The sequence below is a fragment of the Salmo salar genome, chromosome 12 (genome assembly GCF_965601325.2).
Source record: "Salmo salar chromosome 12, fSalSal1, whole genome shotgun sequence".
Classification (NCBI taxonomy): Eukaryota; Metazoa; Chordata; class Actinopteri; order Salmoniformes; family Salmonidae; genus Salmo; species Salmo salar.
Window position 1 is genome coordinate 4,514,111 of NC_138302.1, and position 19,946 is coordinate 4,534,056.

At 47.7% G+C, this 19,946-nt stretch overlaps 1 protein-coding gene across 1 annotated transcript; it reads right to left on the reverse strand.

Moving 5' to 3' along the window:
* Positions 1-376: 376 nt before the first annotated feature.
* Positions 377-9,365, reverse strand: LOC106613297 (uncharacterized). The gene is made up of 2 exons (XM_045692037.2): positions 8,840-9,365; positions 377-4,880 (listed from the first exon to the last, which is right to left on the reverse strand). The coding sequence occupies exons 1-2, from the start codon at positions 9,138-9,140 to the stop codon at positions 4,003-4,005; spliced, it is 1,179 nt and encodes a 392-aa protein (XP_045547993.2). The 5' UTR covers positions 9,141-9,365; the 3' UTR covers positions 377-4,002.
* Between the last annotated feature and the right edge of the window lie 10,581 nt (positions 9,366-19,946).

Here is a 19,946-nt window from a genome sequence, read left to right on the forward strand (position 1 = left end):
GGCTTCCAGTTGAAGCTCACATCTGCTACAAGACCATGGTGCTTGCCTACGGAGCTGTGAGGGGAACGGCACCTTCGTACCTTCAGGTTCTGATCAGTCCCTACACCCAAACAAGGGCACTGTGTCCATCCACCTCTGGCCTGCTGGCCCCCCTACCTCTGCGGAAGCACAGTTCCTGCTCAGCCCAGTCAAAACTGTTCGCTGCTCTGGCACCCCAATGGTGGAACAAGCTCCCTCACGACGCCAGGACAGCGGAGTCAATCACCACCTTCCGTAGACACCTGAAACCCCACCTCTTTAAGGAATACCCAGGATAGGATAAAGTAATCCTTCTACCCCCCCCCCCCCTCCCCCAAAAAAAGATATAGATGTACTATTGTAAAGTGGTTGTTCCACTGGATATCATAAGGTGAATGCACCAATTTGTAAGTCGCCGTCACGTCCTGACCAGTATAAGGTTAATTGGTATTGTAGTTTGGTCAGGACGTGGCAGAGGATATTCGTTTTATGTGGTTCGGGGTGGTGTGTTTTGTTGAAGGGGCATTTGGTTTAAGTATTCCGGGGTTTTTGGGCACTGTTTGGTTTTCAGGTATTCTATGATTTTGTCTAGTATGTCTGTTTCTATGTTTGGTTAATTGGGGTTGGGACTCTCAGTTGAAGGCAGGTGTTGTCTATCTGCCTTTGATTGAGAGTCCCATATATGAGGGTGTGTTTGTGTTTGTTATTTGTGGGTGATTATTCTGTGTTTAGCCTTGTGCCTTACCAGACTGTTTTTGTCGATCGTTCATTCTTTGTTATTTTGGTGTTCATTTTGTATTTATTAAAAAGCAAGATGAGCATACACATACCTGCTGCGTTTTGGTCCTCCATTTCCAACGACAAGCGTGACAGTCGCTCTGGATAAGAGTGTCTGCTAAATGACGTAAATGTAATGTAAATGTAAAAAGATATACTTGTGTATTGATTTTAAGAAAGACATTGATGTTTATGGTTAGGTACAAGTTGGAGCAACCTTTTTCGTGAATGCGCACCGCATCGATTTTATGCAACGCAGGACAGGCTAGATAAACTAGTAATATCATCAACCATGTGTAGTTAACTAGTGATTATGATTGATTGATTGATTGTTTTTTTATAAGATAAGTTTAATGCTAGCTAGCAACTTACCATGGCTTCTTACTGCATTCGCGTAACATGCAGGCTCCTCGTGGAGTGCAATGTAAAGCAGGCGGTTAGAGCGTTGGACTAGTTAACCGTAAGGTTGCAAGATTGAATCCCCAAGCTGACAAGGTAAAAATCTGTCGTTCTGCCCCAGAACAATGCAGTTAACCCACCGTTCCTAGGCCGTCATTGAAAATAAGAATGTATTCTTAACTGACTTGCCAGTTAAAAAATATATATATATATATATTTTTAAATCAGCAAATCGGTGGCCAAAAATACCGACTGTTATGAAAACTTGAAATCGGCCCTAATTAAATCGGTCAATCTTTATAACCTATAGGAACACAACCTGTCAGAGGAACACAATCTACTGATACAGACACCTCACATGTCCTCAACTGGCAGCTTCATTAAATAGTACCAGCAAAACACTCCGGGATGCTGGCCTTCTAGGCAGAAGTCATCTGTCCAGTGTCTGTTCTTTTGCCCATCTTAATCTTTTATTTTTATAGGCCAGTCTGAGATATGGCTTATTCTTTGCAACTCTGCCTAGAAGGCCAGCATCCAGGAGTCGCCTCTTCACTGTTGACATTGAGACTGGTGTTTTGCGGGTACTATTTAACGAAGCTGCCAGTTGAGGACTTGTGAGGCGTCTGTTTCTCAAACTAGACACTAATATACTTGTCCTCTTGCTCAGTTGTGCACCGGGGCCTTCCACTCCTCTTTCTATTCTGGTTAGAGACAGTTTGCGCTGTTCTGTGAAGGGAGTAGTACATAGCGTTGTACAAGATCTTCAGTTTCTCGGCAATTTCTCACATGGAATAGCCTTCATTTCTCAGAACAAGACTAGACTGACGAGGTCCAGAAGAAAGTTTTGTTTATGGCCATTTTGAGCCTGTAATCGAACCCACAAATGCTGATGCTCCAGATACTCAACTAGTCTAAATAAGGCCAGTTGTATTGCTTTAAATCAGCACAACAGTTTTCAGCTGTGCTAACATAATTGCAAAAGGGTTTTCTAATGATCAATTAGACTTTTAAAATTATAAACTTGGATTAGCTAGCACAACGTGCCATTGGAACACAGGAGTGATGGTTGCTGATAATGGGCCTCTGTACGCCTATGTAGATATTCCATTAAAGATCAGCCATTTCCAGCTACAATAGTCATTTACAACATTAACAATGTCTAAACTGTATTTCTGATCAATTTGATGTTATTTTAATGGACAAAAAAATTGCTTTTCTTTCGAAAACAAGGACATTTCTATGTGACTCCAAACTTTTGAACGGTAGTGTATGTGTAACAGTGTAGGTTCCGTCCCTCTCTTCGCCCCAACCTGGGCTCGAACCAGGGACCCTTGCACACATCAACAATTGACACCCCACGAAGCATCGTTACCCATCGCGCCACAAAAGCCATGGCCCTTGCAACGCAAGGGGAAACCCTACTTCAAGTCTCAGAGCGAGTGACGTCACTGATTGAAACGCTATTAGCGCGCACCACAGCTAACTAACTAGCCATTTCACATCGGTTACATATGTTAAGTCACTTTTTAGGAACGGAACGGAGAAAACAAGGGGTAGCTTGCTCTCGACGTCATCTGATTCTAGACATATCAGTCATCATCCCAGGGCCCTCCGTTGAAGAGCCAACTCCGAATATCCAAAGTTAAAAACTAATTGAAGGCGGTACTTAGTGGTGTTAATCAGATCTCCTTTCTCCTCCTCTTCTTCATCTTTCAATGTGACAGTAATCTCCCCTTCCTTATTCACTCCAAAAACTACATCCTCCTCTTTTACTGTAACATCCTGCTCCTCTTTCACGCTGAACGTGTCTTCCTCTAGTTTAACTGTAACGTCTTTCTCTTCTTCTTTCACTGTAAAAGTCTCACCCTCTACTTCTTGTTTTACTGTAACATCCTCCTCTTCCTTCTCCTCTTTCACGACAATGTTCAGCCCCAGAGCTTCTTTCTCCGTCCAGCAGACCTCCTCTTCTTTAACAGGAGGGGAGTAGTTTAGGGAGCTCATGTTCGGGGATGTTAGCTAGCTAGCTATCATTAGCAACTAGGCTAATGCTAACTTAACCAGCCAGCTACTATAGCTGACTAATACAAAATAACGTAATATTAAATAGGTTAACAAGTAGATGCGACAGAAGTGTGTCTGAAACACAGTAGCTAATATAGACCGAAAGCGTATAAATAGCTTGAATCTTTCGGCTATGTTGGCTAGCAAGCTACCGAGGTGGTTGACGAGCTGTTTATGAAGAACCGTCCACTAGATTATACGTCACGCTGCAGCATCGCCTGAAAGACGCACATCGCCGTCTGCTGACTGGAGGGAAACGCAGTTGAGGATCAGATTTTATTTTCAGACAAAGATTCGTTTAAATGGTTTTAATTAAATAATACTATTATATTGAGACATACAAAGACCTGAATGTGTTGATTGACTAGTGCGAATAAAAAAATGTTTACTACATTCCACAGTCTGTGTTCCAGGTCTGGTCTGGTGCTGGAGATCATTCCACACTCTGTGTTCTACTACCCAGGTCTGGTGTTGGAGATCATTCCACACTCTGTGGATCTCCTGCATGTATTTTCTGATGTTTAATCAGACCACATGAATGAGAGTATCTCTTGTCACATTGATCACAGCTATAAGGCTTCTCTCCTGTGTGTGTTCTCTGGTGTTGTGTCAGGTTTCTTAGGGAAGCAAAGCTCTTCAAAGTCAGAGCAGTGGTAAGGTGTCTCTCCTGTGTGTGCTCTCTGGTGATACCAGGCTGTTTGACTGAGTAAAACTCTTCCCACACTGATTACAGCTATAAGGTTTCTTTCATGTGTGTGTTCTCTGGTGTCTATTCAGGCTGTTTGACTGAGTAAAACTCTTCCCACACTGATCACAGCTATAAGGTTTCTCTCCTGTGTGTGTTCTCTGGTGTCCTTTAAGGTGTTCTATCCGAGAAAAGCTTTTCCCACATTGCTCACAGCTATATGGCTGCTCTCCTGTGTGTGTTCTCTGGTGTGATACCAGGTTGCTTGACTGAGTAAAACTCTTGCCACATTGCTCACAGGTATATGGCTGCTCTCCTGTGTGTGTTCTCTGATGTGATACCAGGTTGCGTGACTGAGTAAAACTCTTGCCACACTGATCACAGCTATAAGGTTTCTCTCCTGTGTGTGTTCTCTGGTGCTCTTTGAGGCGTTCTCCCCGAGAAAAGTTTTTCCCACATTGCTCACAACTATATGGCTGCTCTCCTGTGTGTATTCTCTGGTGTGATACCAGGTTGCTTGACTGAGTAAAACTCTTGCCACATTGCTCACAGCTATATGGCTGCTCTCCTGTGTGTGTTCTCTGGTGTGATACCAGGTTGCTTGCCTGAGTAAAACTCTTCCCACATTGATCACAGGTGTAAGGCTTCTCTCTTGTGTGTGTTCTCTGGTGTGTTTTCAGATTACTTGAATGAGTAAAACTCTTCCCACATTGATTACAGCTATAAGGCTTCTCTCCTGTGTGTACTCGCTGGTGTTTTTTAAGTTCTGATGAAGATTTGAAACGTTTCCCACAGTCGGAGCAGCAGTGAGGTTTCCTTTCTGTGGGTCTCTGATGGTGTTTCTTGAGGTGTCCTGATGTGGAGAGACTCTTCTCTGCCTCGTCAGCATCATGATGCTGTTGAGGCTCCCCAGAGGATCCACGATAGTCCTGTCTCTCTCCTGTGTGAAGGTCAAAGTCAGACAGTCAATGTAGTGAATGTTTAAATGTTTTTACAAACTTTGACAAAAGTTTTGTTTTAGTTTGATTTTGGTCCACCGGCCACTGTAGCAGGCAGATGATAGAATATACCAGCTACTGTAGCAGGCAGATGATAGAATATACCAGCTACTGTAGCAGGCAGATGATAGAATATACCGGCCACTGTAGCAGGCAGATGATAGAATATACCAGCCACTGTAGCAGGCAGATGATAGAATATACCAGCCACTGTAGCAGGCAGATGATAGAATATACCAGCCACTGTAGCAGGCAGATGATAGAATATACCAGCCACTGTAGCAGGCAGATGATAGAATATACCAGCCACTGTAGCAGGCAGATGATAGAATATACCAGCCACTGTAGCAGGCAGATGACAGAATATACCAGCCACTGTAGCAGGCAGATGATAGAATATACCAGCCACTGTAGCAGGCAGATGATAGAATATACCAGCCACTGTAGCAGGCAGATGATAGAATATACCAGCCACTGTAGCAGGCAGATGATAGAATATACCAGCCACTGTAGCAGGCAGATGATAGAATATACCAGCCACTGTAGCAGGCAGATGATAGAATATACCAGCCACTGTAGCAGGCAGATGATAGAATATACCAGCCACTGTAGCAGGCAGATGATAGAATATACCAGCCACTGTAGCAGGCAGATGATAGAATATACCGGCCACTGTAGCAGGCAGATGATAGAATATACCAGCCACTGTAGCAGGCAGATGATAGAATATACCGGCCACTGTAGCAGGCAGATGATAGAATATACCAGCCACTGTAGCAGGCAGATGATAGAATATACCGGCCACTGTAGCAGGCAGATGATAGAATATACCAGCCACTGTAGCAGGCAGATGATAGAATATACCGGCCACTGTAGCAGGCAGATGATAGAATATACCAGCCACTGTAGCAGGCAGATGATAGAATATACCAGCCACTGTAGCAGGCAGATGATAGAATATACCAGCCACTGTAGCAGGCATATGATAGAATATACCAGCCACTGTAGCAGGCAGATGATAGAATATACCAGCCACTGTAGCAGGCAGATGATAGAATATATCAGCCACTGTAGCAGGCAGATGATAGAATATACCAGCCACTGATCTTTTACCAGCCCAAATATTTATTGCCATGACTGATTACACCAAAAATCCCAACAACAAGAAACGAATGAGCAGCTTGGCAATGTTTGTAACACAAGAAATGTAAGTAAGAAGTAATGTGGTATATTGCTCAATGTAATTACATTTTTGTGACAAGAGTCTTTTAACCAATGTGTTAAAATAATTCATTTAGATACAATAGTAATGATGAACAGTTGTACAAGTGAACATGAAGAATCACCAAAGTGCCTCCATAACACATCACTACACACCACACTGTCCTGCCAGATAAACTGATCACTACACACCACACTGTCCTGCCAGATAAACTGATCACTACACACCACACTGTCCTGCCAGATAAACTGCTGATCACTACACACCACACTGTCCTGCCAGATAAACTGATCACTACACACCACACTGTCCTGCCAGATAAACTGATCACTACACACCACACTGTCCTGCCAGATAAACTGCTGATCACTACACACCACACTGTCCTGCCAGATAAACTGATCACTACACACCACACTGTCCTGCCAGATAAACTGCTGATCACTACACACCACACTGTCCTGCTAGATAAACTGATCACTACACACCACACTGTCCTGCCAGATAAACTGATCACTACACACCACACTGTCCTGCCAGATAAACTGATCACTACACACCACACTGTCCTGCCAGATAAACTGATCACTACACACCACACTGTCCTGCCAGATAAACTGCTGATCACTACACACCACACTGTCCTGCTAGATAAACTGATCACTACACACCACACTGTCCTGCCAGATAAACTGATCACTACACACCACACTGTCCTGCCAGATAAACTGATCACTACACACCACACTGTCCTGCTAGATAAACTGATCACTACACACCACACTGTCCTGCCAGATAAACTGATCACTACACACCACACTGTCCTGCCAGATAAACTGCTGATCACTACACACCACACTGTCCTGCCAGATAAACTGATCACTACACACCACACTGTCCTGCCAGATAAACTGATCACTACACACCACACTGTCCTGCTAGATAAACTGATCACTACACACCACACTGTCCTGACAGATAAACTGCTGATCACTACACACCACACTGTCCTGACAGATAAACTGCTGATCACTACACACCACACTGTCCTGCCAGATAAACTGATCACTACACACCACACTGTCCTGCCAGATAAACTGCTCATCACTACACACCACACTGTCCTGCCAGATAAACTGATCACTACACACCACACTGTCCTGCCAGATAAACTGCTGATCACTACACACCACACTGTCCTGCCAGATAAACTGATCACTACACACCACACTGCCCTGCCAGATAAACTGCTGATCACTACACACCACACTGTCCTGCCAGATAAACTGCTGATCACTACACACCACACTGTCCTGCCAGATAAACTGCTGATCACTACACACCACACTGTCCTGCCAGATAAACTGATCACTACACACCACACTGTCCTGCCAGATAAACTGATCACTACACACCACACTGTCCTGCCAGATAAACTGCTGATCACTACACACCACACTGTCCTGCCAGATAAACTGCTGATCACTACACACCACACTGCCCTGCCAGATAAACTGCTGATCACTACACACCACACTGCCCTGCCAGATAAACTGCTGATCACTACACACCACACTGTCCTGCCAGATAAACTGCTGATCACTACACACCACACTGCCCTGCCAGATAAACTGCTGATCACTACACACCACACTGTCCTGCCAGATAAACTGCTGATCACTACACACCACACTGCCCTGCCAGATAAACTGCTGATCACTACACACCACACTGCCCTGCCAGATAAACTGCTGATCACTACACACCACACTGTCCTGCCAGATAAACTGCTGATCACTACACACCACACTGCCCTGCCAGATAAACTGCTGATCACTACACACCACACTGCCCTGCCAGATAAACTGCTGATCACTACACACCACACTGCCCTGCCAGATAAACTGCTGATCACTACACACCACACTGTCCTGCCAGATAAACTGCTGATCACTACACACCACACTGCCCTGCCAGATAAACTGCTGATCACTACACACCACACTGCCCTGCCAGATAAACTGCTGATCACTACACACCACACTGCCCTGCCAGATAAACTGCTGATCACTACACACCACACTGCCCTGCCAGATAAACTGCTGATCACTACACACCACACTGTCCTGCCAGATAAACTGCTGCCTTATTATTATAGTTCAGGGCTCTACGCTGACATGTGTTCCTAAGTTTATATACTGAACAAAAATATAAACGCAACATGGAAAGTGTTGGTCCCATGTTTCATGCGGGATCATCTGAGGAGGGGAGGGGCTGAGGAGTATTTCTGTCTGTAATGAAGCCCTTTTGTGTGGGAAACCTCATTCTGATTGGCTGGGTCTTGTGCCCCAGTGGGTCGGCATATGGCAGCAGAACCTGCCCAGTCGTAAAATCCATAGATTAGGGCCTAATGAATATATTTCAATTGACTTCTATGAACTGCAACTCAGTAAAATCTTTGAAGTTGTTGCATGTTGCGTTTATATTTTTTGTTGAGTATAGTTAGGAGCTGGACAATTCCACAGTAACAGAATTACACCAGACTCTGATTTTTCATTTTAAAATGTATGCAAAACAAAAACCATTGCTGCTTTAAAACCACATGTGTGTTCATCAGTTCAACAACTGCAGGGTTTGTGCCCGTTATTTAATAATAGTATTTACTGGTGTTAATCTGACCTTCTGTCTCCTCCTCCTCTCCTTCCTCTTTCACTTCAAAAACTGCATCCTCCTCTTCCTCTTCTTCTTTTACTGTAACATCCTCCTCCTCTTTCACTCTGAACGCGTCTTCCTCTTCTTTCACTGTAACGTCTTTCTCTTCTTCTTTCACTGTAACAGCGTCACCCTCTACTTCTTGTTTTACTGTAACATCCTCCTCTTCCTTCTCCTCTTTCACGACAATGTTCAGCCCCAGAGCTTCTTTCTCCGTCCAGCAGACCTCCTCTTCTTTAACAGGAGGGGAGTAGTTTAGGGAGCTCATGTTCGGGGATGTTAGCTAGCTAGCTATCATAAGCGACTAGGCTAATGCTAACTTAACCAGCCAGCTACTATAGCTGACTAATACAAAATAACGTAATATTAAATTAAATAGGTTAACAAGTAGATACGACAGAAGTGTGTCTAAAACACAGTAGGTAATATAGACCGAAAGCGTATAAATAGCTTGAATCTTTCGGCTATGTTGGCTAGCAAGCTACCGAGGTGGTTGACGAGCTGTTTATGAAGAACCGTCCACTAGATTAGACGTCACTCTGACAGCATCGCCTGAAAGACGCACATCGCCGTCTGCTGACTGGAGGGAAACGCAGTTGAGGATCAGATTTTATTTTCAGACAAAGATTCATTTAAATGGTTTTAATTAAATAATACTATTATATTGAGACATACAAAGACCTGAATGTGTTGATTGACTAGTGCGAATAAAAAAATGTTTACTACAGCACTGTGTTCTACTACCCAGGTCTGGTGTTGGAGATCATTCTACACTCTGTGTTCTACTACCCAGGTCTGGTGGTGGAGGTCATTCTACACTCTGTGTTCTACTACCCAGGTCTGGTGTTGGAGATCATTCCACACTCTGTGTTCTACTACCCAGGTCTGGTGTTGGAGGTCTGGCTTTACACACAGAAGAAAAACATGACGAGATCCTGAAAAAGGTGAGAGAAGTGGGAGGTGCGAGGCCGATGTGTCACTACGAGGTAACCAGCTTGGCAAAAAACAGCAAAAACTATTTCAGGATTGTAACTGTGAACATTTATAACCCGTACGTCAAGGACGAGGAGGTGAGGGCCTTTCTGGGGAGATACATTGATGACATCTCCACAACAAGGCACCTCAAGGACTCCCTGTTTTTTTGGAACGGGAGGAGAGACTTCCAGGCCCTCCTCAGGGAGGACCCAAAGGGACTGGGCGGCTACCTTCATCCTCCAGCTCTGTTCTCCCTGGGGGCTGACAGGGGGACGTTGTTTTATGCACGTCAGCCCCCGTTTTGCACAAGAAATTGCAGCACAAGAAAGTGCTGAGGTGGTGGAGAAGGAGTCGGTGGCAGGACCAGTGGAGGAGGGGGGAGAGGGGGAGAGGGAGTGGGGGGACAGCAGAATGTCGAGCGCCCTCATGGAAGAGATGGGGGGAATGGTGTCTCCCTGTTACCGCCATCGCCAAAGAAGAGAGGGAAGAGGAAGGGGCTCTCGACGGACAGCGAGAGGGAAGGGGGTATGGGGGGGAGGGGGTGGCCAAGCAAGTGATGGGGGCGGGAGAAACTTCTGTGTCCTCGCTGGCTTCCATCAGCCCCTCAACTCCTGGTGAAGCTTGATACACCAAGCACGGCTCAGGGCTGGTCAACTGGTCAACAACAGTTCCTGTTTGGGGACATGGGCTCCCCTACCCTCTACCCAACCAGATACGGGGCTGGGGAAGTGGAGGAGTTTGGTGGTCAACCCAGGATGCAGAGCACTCAGGAGCCAAACACGCTTCCTGCATCCTGGGTTGGTGAGATGGAGGAAGACGGGGGGACGTCGGGAGGAGAGACGGCGTCCCTGCCGGTGGAGATGGAGCAGGGGAGCATCGGGTGAGACTCCTGGGGGGGTGGTTAGTAGTTGGGTGATGGTTGTTTTTGATTTGATTGTATAATTGTTTTCATGGAGTCTACTATAACTTTTGTTAGTTTAAATGGAAGCGTTTAAGGGATTTTGTTAAGAGGAGGAAGGTTTTTAGTTATTTAGAGGGTGTGGGTTTTGACTTTTGTTTTTTAAAGGAGGTTCACCTGAGGGATGGAGGGGATGTTAAGAGATTTAGGAGGGAGTGGGACAAGAGGAGTCAGTTTGGGGTATAGGGGGGAGGGATGTTAATAGATTTAGGAGGGAGTGGGAGAAGGGGAGTCGGTTTGGGGTATAGGGGGGAGGGATGGAGGAGATGTTAATAGATTTAGGAGGGAGTGGGACCAGGGCAGTCAGTTTGGGGTATAGGGGGGGAGGGATGGAGGAGATGTTAATAGATTTAGGAGGGAGTGGGACAAGGGGAGTCAGTTTGGGGTATGGGGGGGAGGGGTGGAGGAGATGTTAATAGATTTAGGAGGGAGTGGGACAAGGGGAATCAGTTTGGGGTATAGGGGGGGAGGGATGGAGGGGATGTTAATAGATTTAGGAGGGAGTGGGACAAGAGGAGTCAGTTTGGGGTATAGGGGGGAGGGATGTTAATAGATTTAGGAGGGAGTGGGACAAGGGGAGTCGGTTTGGGGTATAGGGGGGGAGGGATGGAGGGGATGTTAATAGATTTAGGAGGGAGTGGGAAAAGGGGAGTCGGTTTGGGGTATAGGGGGGAGGGATGGAGGAGATGTTAATAGATTTAGGAGGGAGCGGGTCAAGGGGAGTCAGTTTGGGGTATGGGGGGGAGGGATGCAGGGATGTTAATAGATTTAGGAGGGAGTGGGACAAGGGGAGTCGGTTTAGGGTATAGGGGGGAGGGATGTTAATAGATTTAGGAGGGAGTGGGACAAGGGGAGTCGGTTTGGGGTATAGGGGGGAGGGATGGAGGAGATGTCAATAGATTTAGGAGGGAGTGGGACCAGGGGAGTCAGTTTGGGGTATAGGGGGGAGGGATGGAGGAGATGTTAATAGATTTAGGAGGGAGTGGGACATGGGGAGTCAGTTTGGGGTATAGGGGGGGAGGGATGGAGGGGATGTTAATAGATTTAGGAGGGAGTGGGACCAGGGGAGTCCGTTTGGGGTATAGGGGGGAGGGATGGAGGGGATGTTAATAGATTTAGGAGGGAGTGGGACAAGGGGAGTCAGTTTGGGGTATGGGGGGAGGGATGGAGGGGATGTTAATAGATTTAGGAGGGAGCAGAAAAGGGGAGTCAGTTTGGGGTATAGGGGGGAGGGATGTTAATAGAGTTAGGAGGGAGCGGGTCAAGGGGAGTCAGTTTGGGGTATAGGGGGAGGGATGGAGGGGATGTTAATAGATTTAGGAGGGAGTGGGACAAGGGGAGTCGGTTTGGGGTATAGGGGGGAGGGATGTAGGAGATGTTAATAGATTTAGGAGGGAGTGGGACAAGGGGAGTCAGTTTGGGGAATAGGGGGGAGGGATGGAGGAGATGTTAATAGATTTAGGAGGGAGTGGGACAAGGGGAATCAGTTTGGGGTATAGGGGGGAGGGATGGAGGGGATGTTAATAGATTTAGGAGGGAGTGGGACAAGAGGAGTCAGTTTGGGGTATAGGGGGGAGGGATGTTAATAGATTTAGGAGGGAGTGGGACAAGGGGAGTCGGTTTGGGGTATAGGGGGGGAGGGATGGAGGGGATGTTAATAGATTTAGGAGGGAGTGGGAAAAGGGGAGTCGGTTTGGGGTATAGGGGGGAGGGATGGAGGAGATGTTAATAGATTTAGGAGGGAGTGGGACAAGGGGAGTCAGTTTGGGGTATAGGGGGGAGGGATGGAGGAGATGTTAATAGATTTAGGAGGGAGTGGGACAAGGGGAGTCAGTTTGGGGTATGGGGGGAGGGATGGAGGAGATGTTAATAGATTTAGGAGGGAGTGGGACAAGGGGAGTCGGGTTGGGGTATAGGGGGGAGGGGTGGAGGAGATGTTAATAGATTTAGGAGGGAGTGGGACAAGGGGGGTCGGTTTGTGGTATAGGGGGGGAGGGATGGAGGAGATGTTAATAGATTTAGGAGGGAGTGGGACAAGGGGAGTCGGTTTGGGGTATAGGGGGGGAGGGATGGAGGAGATGTTAATAGATTTAGGAGGGAGTGGGACAAGGGGAGTCAGTTTGGGGTATAGGGGGGAGGGATGGAGGAGATGTTAATAGATTTAGGAGGGAGTGGGACAAGGGGAGTCAGTTTGGGGTATAGGGGGGAGGGATGGAGGGGATGTTAATAGATTTAGGAGGGAGTGGGACAAGGGGAGTCAGTTTGGGGTATAGGGGGGAGGGATGGAGGAGATGTTAATAGATTTAGGAGGGAGTGGGACAAGGGGAGTCAGTTTGGGGTATGGGGGGAAGGATGGAGGGGATGTTAATAGATTTAGGAGGGAGTGGGACAAGGGGAATCAGTTTGGGGTATAGGGGGGAGGGATGGAGGAGATGTTCATAGATTTAGGAGGGAGTGGGACAAGGGGAGTCAGTTTGGGGTATAGGGGGGAGGGATGTTAATAGATTTAGGAGGGAGTGGGACAAGAGGAGTCAGTTTGGGGTATAGGGGGGGAGGGATGGAGGGATGTTAATAGATTTAGGAGGGAGTGGGACAAGGGGAGTCGGTTTAGGGTATGGGGGGGGAGGGATGGAGGGGATGTTAATAGATTTAGGAGGGAGTGGGACAAGGGGAGTCAGTTTGGGGTATAGGGGGGAGGGATGGAGGGGATGTTAATAGATTTAGGAGGGAGCAGAAAAGGGGAGTCAGTTTGGGGTATAGGGGGAGGGATGTTAATAGATTTAGGAGGGAGCGGGTCAAGGGGAGTCGGTTTGGGGTATAGGGGGGAGGGATGCAGGGATGTTAATAGATTTAGGAGGGAGTGGGACAAGGGGAGTCAGTTTGGGGTATGGGGGGGAGGGATGGAGGAGATGTTAATAGATTTAGGAGGGAGTGGGACAAGGGGAGTCAGTTTGGGGTATAGGGGGGAGGGATGGAGGAGATGTTAATAGATTTAGGAGGGAGTGGGAAAAGGGGAGTCAGTTTGGGGTATAGGGGGGAGGGATGTTAATAGATTTAGGAGGGAGCTGGTCAAGGGGAGTCGGTTTGGGGTATAGGGGGGGAGGGATGGAGGAGATGTTAATAGATTTAGGAGGGAGTGGGACAAGGGGAGTCAGTTTGGGGTGTCGTGTCTTTGGCTATGCCGGATTAAGTGATATGACATGCTAACTTATAAAATGATTTCTCTGTAATTAATATTACCTGATTAAGCTAATCATGTAAATGTTATTAACTAGAAAGTCGGGGCACCACGGAAGAACGTTTATAGAGCTGTTATCTTCCGAATAAACTCTTAAAATACTTAGTAATATTTTACCTCGATAGCAGTCAATATTAATCCTTGTCTTATTTTCAGTCTCATAATGAAAGTTGTAAATTCTTGGCTATCTTCACGAACCCTGGCTAACAAGTTGAATCAGCAATACAAAATTGGGTTTAATTATTTATTTACTAAATACCTAACTAATCACACAGAATTACAAATACACAGAATACAATGATGTCATACAGAAAACGTCCTGGTGGACGGAACCTGTATGAAAGCTAGTTACACAAAGGAAAGGGGGTTGGGCTTGAATGAAAGAGCGGGAAGATTTAGGAACACAGAAACAGCAGCTATGCTATCGTAAATACATTATCTTATGCATTCTAAATTACCGCCCATTTGGAAAAGGAAAATGCAATAAATATTTACTCTGAGCTGCGCTTCGGTAGATTGGTCGTAGATTCTGGCCGGGTTGGCCAACAGATCTCCCTGTTTTCGGAAGAATGTCAATGGTGGTCCATTGGATACGTGGTGGTATCTTCGTCTGGTTGTTAGACTGGATCCGTCGTCCGTCCTTTCCTAACCCACGTTAGCAGTGGCCGCTGCTAACTCAACGGCTAGGAAGTAGCACTTCTGTAGTGAATAAGCTCAAAGTTCATACCAGTTCATACCAGAGCTCACGCCGAGGTTGGCTTAGTTCTGTGCTTGACATGTGTGTCCTTCTAACGTAGAGGCTGCAGGCCTCCCGTACTGGAACAACCTGGTTATCTTTTCGTCAAAGGATTATATAGTGGGGAGGGGGAGGGAGGTGTTTCATCGTTTATAACCCCTGTCTCTTCACAGGGTTGGGTTACTGATCGAGCAGGGCACTTTCCTTATGAAAACCCAAATCTCTCATTCGGAAGCTAAAATTACATTTCATCTCCTAACAAACATTTTCAATATCAAACATTTCAATTGCATAACAATTCCATGTGACTCTGATAACTAGAGGGTGTATACTTTCTCAGATACGGTTTATGTCATCCTGTCATCAGTCATAATGTCTCAGATGACAACCGAACTGACATACATACTCATTACGTTCCCAAGCATATTTCCAACTGGTTTTATTAACAAAATATGTGGTACCTTTCTCCATTTGTTTGATGTTCCCAGACTCTCTATATTTAACAGGACAGCAGTCCTTCAGTAGGGTCAGTAAGACAGGGGAAGGGGTAAAGGTATTTATGGGGGGGGTCATAAACCTTACCCACAGGCCAACGTCATGACAGGGGTATAGGGGGGAGGTTGGGAGGGGATGTTAATAGATTTAGGAGGGAGTGGGACAAGGGGAGTCAGTTTGGGGTATAGGGGGGAGGGATGGAGGGATGTTAATAGATTTAGGAGGGAGTGGGACAAGGGGAGTCGGTTTGGGGTATAGGGGGGGAGGGATGGAGGGGATGTTAATAGATTTAGGAGGGAGTGGGACAAGGGGAGTCAGTTTGGGGTATAGGGGGGAGGGATGGAGGAGATGTTATTAGATTTAGGAGGGAGTGGGACAAGGGGAGTCAGTTTGGGGTATAGGGGGGAGGGATGGAGGGGATGTTAATAGATTTAGGAGGGAGTGGGACAAGGGGAGTCGGTTTGGGGTATAGGGGGGAGGGATGGAGGAGATGTTAATAGATTTAGGAGGGAGTGGGACAAGGGGAGTCAGTTTGGGGTATAGGGGGGAGGGATGGAGGAGATGTTAATAGATTTAGGAGGGAGTGGGACAAGGGGAGTCGGTTTGGGGTATAGGGGGGAGGGATGGAGGAGATGTTAATAGATTTAGGAGGGAGTGGGACAAGGGGAGTCAGTTTGGGGTATAGGGGGGAGGGATGGAGGAGATGTTAATAGATTTAGGAGGGAGTGGGACAAGGGGAGTCAGTTTGGGGTATAGGGGGGGAGGGATGGAGGAGATGTTAATAGATTTAGGAGGGAGTGGGACAAGGGGAGTCGGTTTGGGGTATAGGGGGGAGGGATGGAGGAGATGTTAATAGATTTAGGAGGGAGTGGGACAAGGGGAGTCGGTTTGGGGTATAGGGGGGAGGGATGGAGGGGATGTTAATAGATTTAGGAGGGAGTGGGACAAGGGGAGTCAGTTTGGGGTATAGGGGGGAGGGATGTTAATAGATTTAGGAGGGAGTGGGACAAGGGGAGTCGGTTTGGGGTATAGGGGGAAGGGATGGAGGAGATGTTAATAGATTTAGGAGGGAGTGGGACAAGGGGAGTCAGTTTGGGGTATGGGGGGAGGGATGGAGGAGATGTTAATAGATTTAGGAGGGAGTGGGACAAGGGGAGTCAGTTTGGGGTATAGGGGGGAGGGATGGAGGAGATGTTAATAGATTTAGGAGGGAGTGGGACAAGGGGAGTCAGTTTGGGGTATAGGGGGTGGAGGGATGTTAATAGATTTAGGAGGGAGTGGGACAAGGGGAGTCGGTTTGGGGTATAGGGGGGAGGGATGGAGGAGATGTTAATAGATTTAGGAGGGAGTGGGACAAGGGGAGTCAGTTTGGGGTATAGGGGGGAGGGATGGAGGAGATGTTCATAGATTTAGGAGGGAGTGGGACAAGGGGAGTCAGTTTGGGGTATGGGGGGGAGGGATGTTAATAGATTTAGGAGGGAGTGGGACAAGGGGAGTCAGTTTGGGGTATGGGGGAGTGATGGAGGAGATGTTAATAGATTTAGGAGGGAGCGGGAAAAGGGGAGTCAGTTTGGGGTATAGGGGGAAGGGATGGAGGAGATGTTAATAGATTTAGGAGGGAGTGGGACAAGGGGAGTCAGTTTGGGGTATAGGGGGGGAGGGATGGAGGAGATGTTAATAGATTTAGGAGGGAGTGGGACAAGGGGAGTAGGTTTGCGGTATAGGGGGGAGGGATGGAGGGGATGTTAATAGATTTATGAGGGAGTGGGACAAGGGGAGTCAGTTTGGGGTATAGGGGGGGAGGGATGGAGGAGATGTTAATAGATTTAGGAGGGAGTGGGACAAGGGGAGTCAGTTTGGGGTATAGGGGGGAGGGATGGAGGAGATGTTAATAGATGTAGGAGGGAGTGGGACAAGGGGAGTCAGTTTGGGGTATAGGGGGGAGGGATGGAGGAGATGTTAATAGATTTAGGAGGGAGTGGGACAAGGAGAGTCGGTTTTGGGTATAGGGGGGAGGGATGGAGGGGATGTTAATAGATTTAGGAGGGAGTGGGTCAAGGGGAGTCAGTTTGGGGTATAGGGGGAGGTATGGAGGGGATGTTAATAGATTTAGGAGGGAGTGGGACAAGGGGAGTCAGTTTGGGGTATAGGGGGGAGGGATGGAGGAGATGTTAATAGATTTAGGAGGGAGCGGGACAAGGGGAGTCAGTTTGGGGTATAGGGGGGGAGGGATGGAGGAGATGTTAATAGATGTAGGAGGGAGTGGGACAAGGGGAGTCAGTTTGGGGTATAGGGGGGAGGGATGGAGGAGATGTTAATAGATTTAGGAGGGAGTGGGACAAGGGGAGTAGGTTTGGGGTATAGGGGGGAGGGATGGAGGAGATGTTAATAGATTTAGGAGGGAGTGGGACTTGGGGAGTCAGTTTGGGGTATAGGGGGGGAGGGATGTTAATAGATTTAGGAGGGAGTTGGACAAGGGGAGTCAGTTTGGGGTATGGGGGGAGGGATGGAGGAGATGTTAATAGATTTAGGAGGGAGTGGGACAAGGGGAGTCAGTTTGGGGTATAGGGGGGAGGGATGGAGGAGATGTTAATAGATTTAGGAGGGAGTGGGACAAGGGGAGTCAGTTTGGGGTATAGGGGGGAGGGATGGAGGAGATGTTAATAGATTTAGGAGGGAGTGGGACAAGGGGAGTCGGTTTGGGGTATAGGGGGGAGGGATGGAGGAGATGTTAATAGATTTAGGAGGGAGTGGGACAAGGGGAGTCAGTTTGGGGTATAGGGGGAGGGATGGAGGAGATGTTAATAGATTTAGGAGGGAGTGGGACAAGGGGAGTCGGTTTGGGGTATGGGGGGGAGGGATGGAGGAGGATGTTAATAGATTTAGGAGGGAGTGGGACAAGGGGAGTCGGTTTGGGGTATGGGGGGGAGGGATGTTAATAGATTTAGGAGGGAGTGGGACAAGGGGAGTCGGTTTGGGGTATAGGGGGGAAGGGATGGAGGAGATGTTAATAGATTTAGGAGGGAGTGGGACAAGGGGAGTCAGTTTGGGGTATAGGGGGGAGGGATGGAGGAGATGTTAATAGATTTAGGAGGGAGTGGGACAAGGGGAGTCAGTTTGGGGTATAGGGGGGAGGGATGGAGGAGATGTTAATAGATTTAGGAGGGAGTGGGACAAGGGGAGTCAGTTTGGGGTATAAGGGGGAGGGATGGAGGAGATGTTAATAGATTTAGGAGGGAGTGGGACTTGGGGAGTCAGTTTGGGGTATAGGGGGGGAGGGATGGAGGAGATGTTAATAGATTTAGGAGGGAGTGGGCCAAGGGGAGTCAGTTTGGGGTATAGGGGGGAGGGATGGAGGAGATGTTAATAGATTTAGGAGGGAGTGGGAGAAGGGGAGTCAGTTTGGGGTATAGGGGGGAGGGATGTTAATAGATTTAGGAGGGAGCGGGTCAAGGGGAGTCGGTTTGGGGTATAGGGGGGAGGGATGGAGGAGATGTTAATAGATTTAGGAGGGAGTGGGACAAGGGGAATCAGTTTGGGGTATAGGGGGGAGGGATGGAGGAGATGTTAATAGATTTAGGAGGGAGTGGGACAAGGGGAGTAGGTTTGCGGTATAGGGGGGGAGGGATGGAGGGGATGTTAATAGATTTATGAGGGAGTGGGACAAGGGGAGTCGGTTTGGGGTATAGGGGGGGAGGGATGGAGGAGATGTTAATAGATTTAGGAGGGAGTGGGACAAGGGGAGTCAGTTTGGGGTATAGGGGGGAGGGATGGAGGAGATGTTAATAGATTGTAGGAGGGAGTGGGACAAGGGGAGTCAGTTTGGGGTATAGGGGGGAGGGATGGAGGAGATGTTAATAGATTTAGGAGGGAGTGGGACAAGGAGAGTCGGTTTTGGGTATGGGGGGAAGGATGGAGGGGATGTTAATAGATTTAGGAGGGAGTGGGTCAAGGGGAGTCAGTTTGGGGTATAGGGGGGGAGGGATGGAGGGGATGTTAATAGATTTAGGAGGGAGTGGGACAAGGGGAGTCAGTTTGGGGTATAGGGGGGAGTAATGGAGGAGATGTTAATAGATTTAGGAGGGAGCGGGCCAAGGGGAGTCAGTTTGGGGTATAGGGGGAAGGGATGGAGGAGATGTTAATAGATTTAGGAGGGAGTGGGACAAGGGGAGTCAGTTTGGGGTATAGGGGGGAGGGATGGAGGAGATGTTAATAGATTTAGGAGGGAGTGGGACAAGGGGAGTCAGTTTGGGGTATAGGGGGGAGTGATGGAGGAGATGTTAATAGATTTAGGAGGGAGCGGGCCAAGGGGAGTCGGTTTGGGGTATAGGGGGGAGGGATGGAGGAGATGTTAATAGATTTAGGAGGGAGCGGGACAAGGGGAGTCAGTTTGGGGTATAGGGGGAAGGGATGGAGGAGATGTTAATAGATTTAGGAGGGAGTGGGACATAGGGAGTCAGTTTGGGGTATAGGGGGAGGGATGGAGAAGATGTTAATAGATTTAGGAGGGAGTGGGACAAGGGGAGTCGGTTTGGGGTATAGGGGGGAGGGATGGAGGGGATGTTAATAGATTTAGGAGGGAATTGGACAAGGGGAGTCAGTTTGGGGTATAGGGGGGGAGGGATGTTAATAGATTTAGGAGGGAGTGGGACAAGGGGAGTCGGTTTGGGGT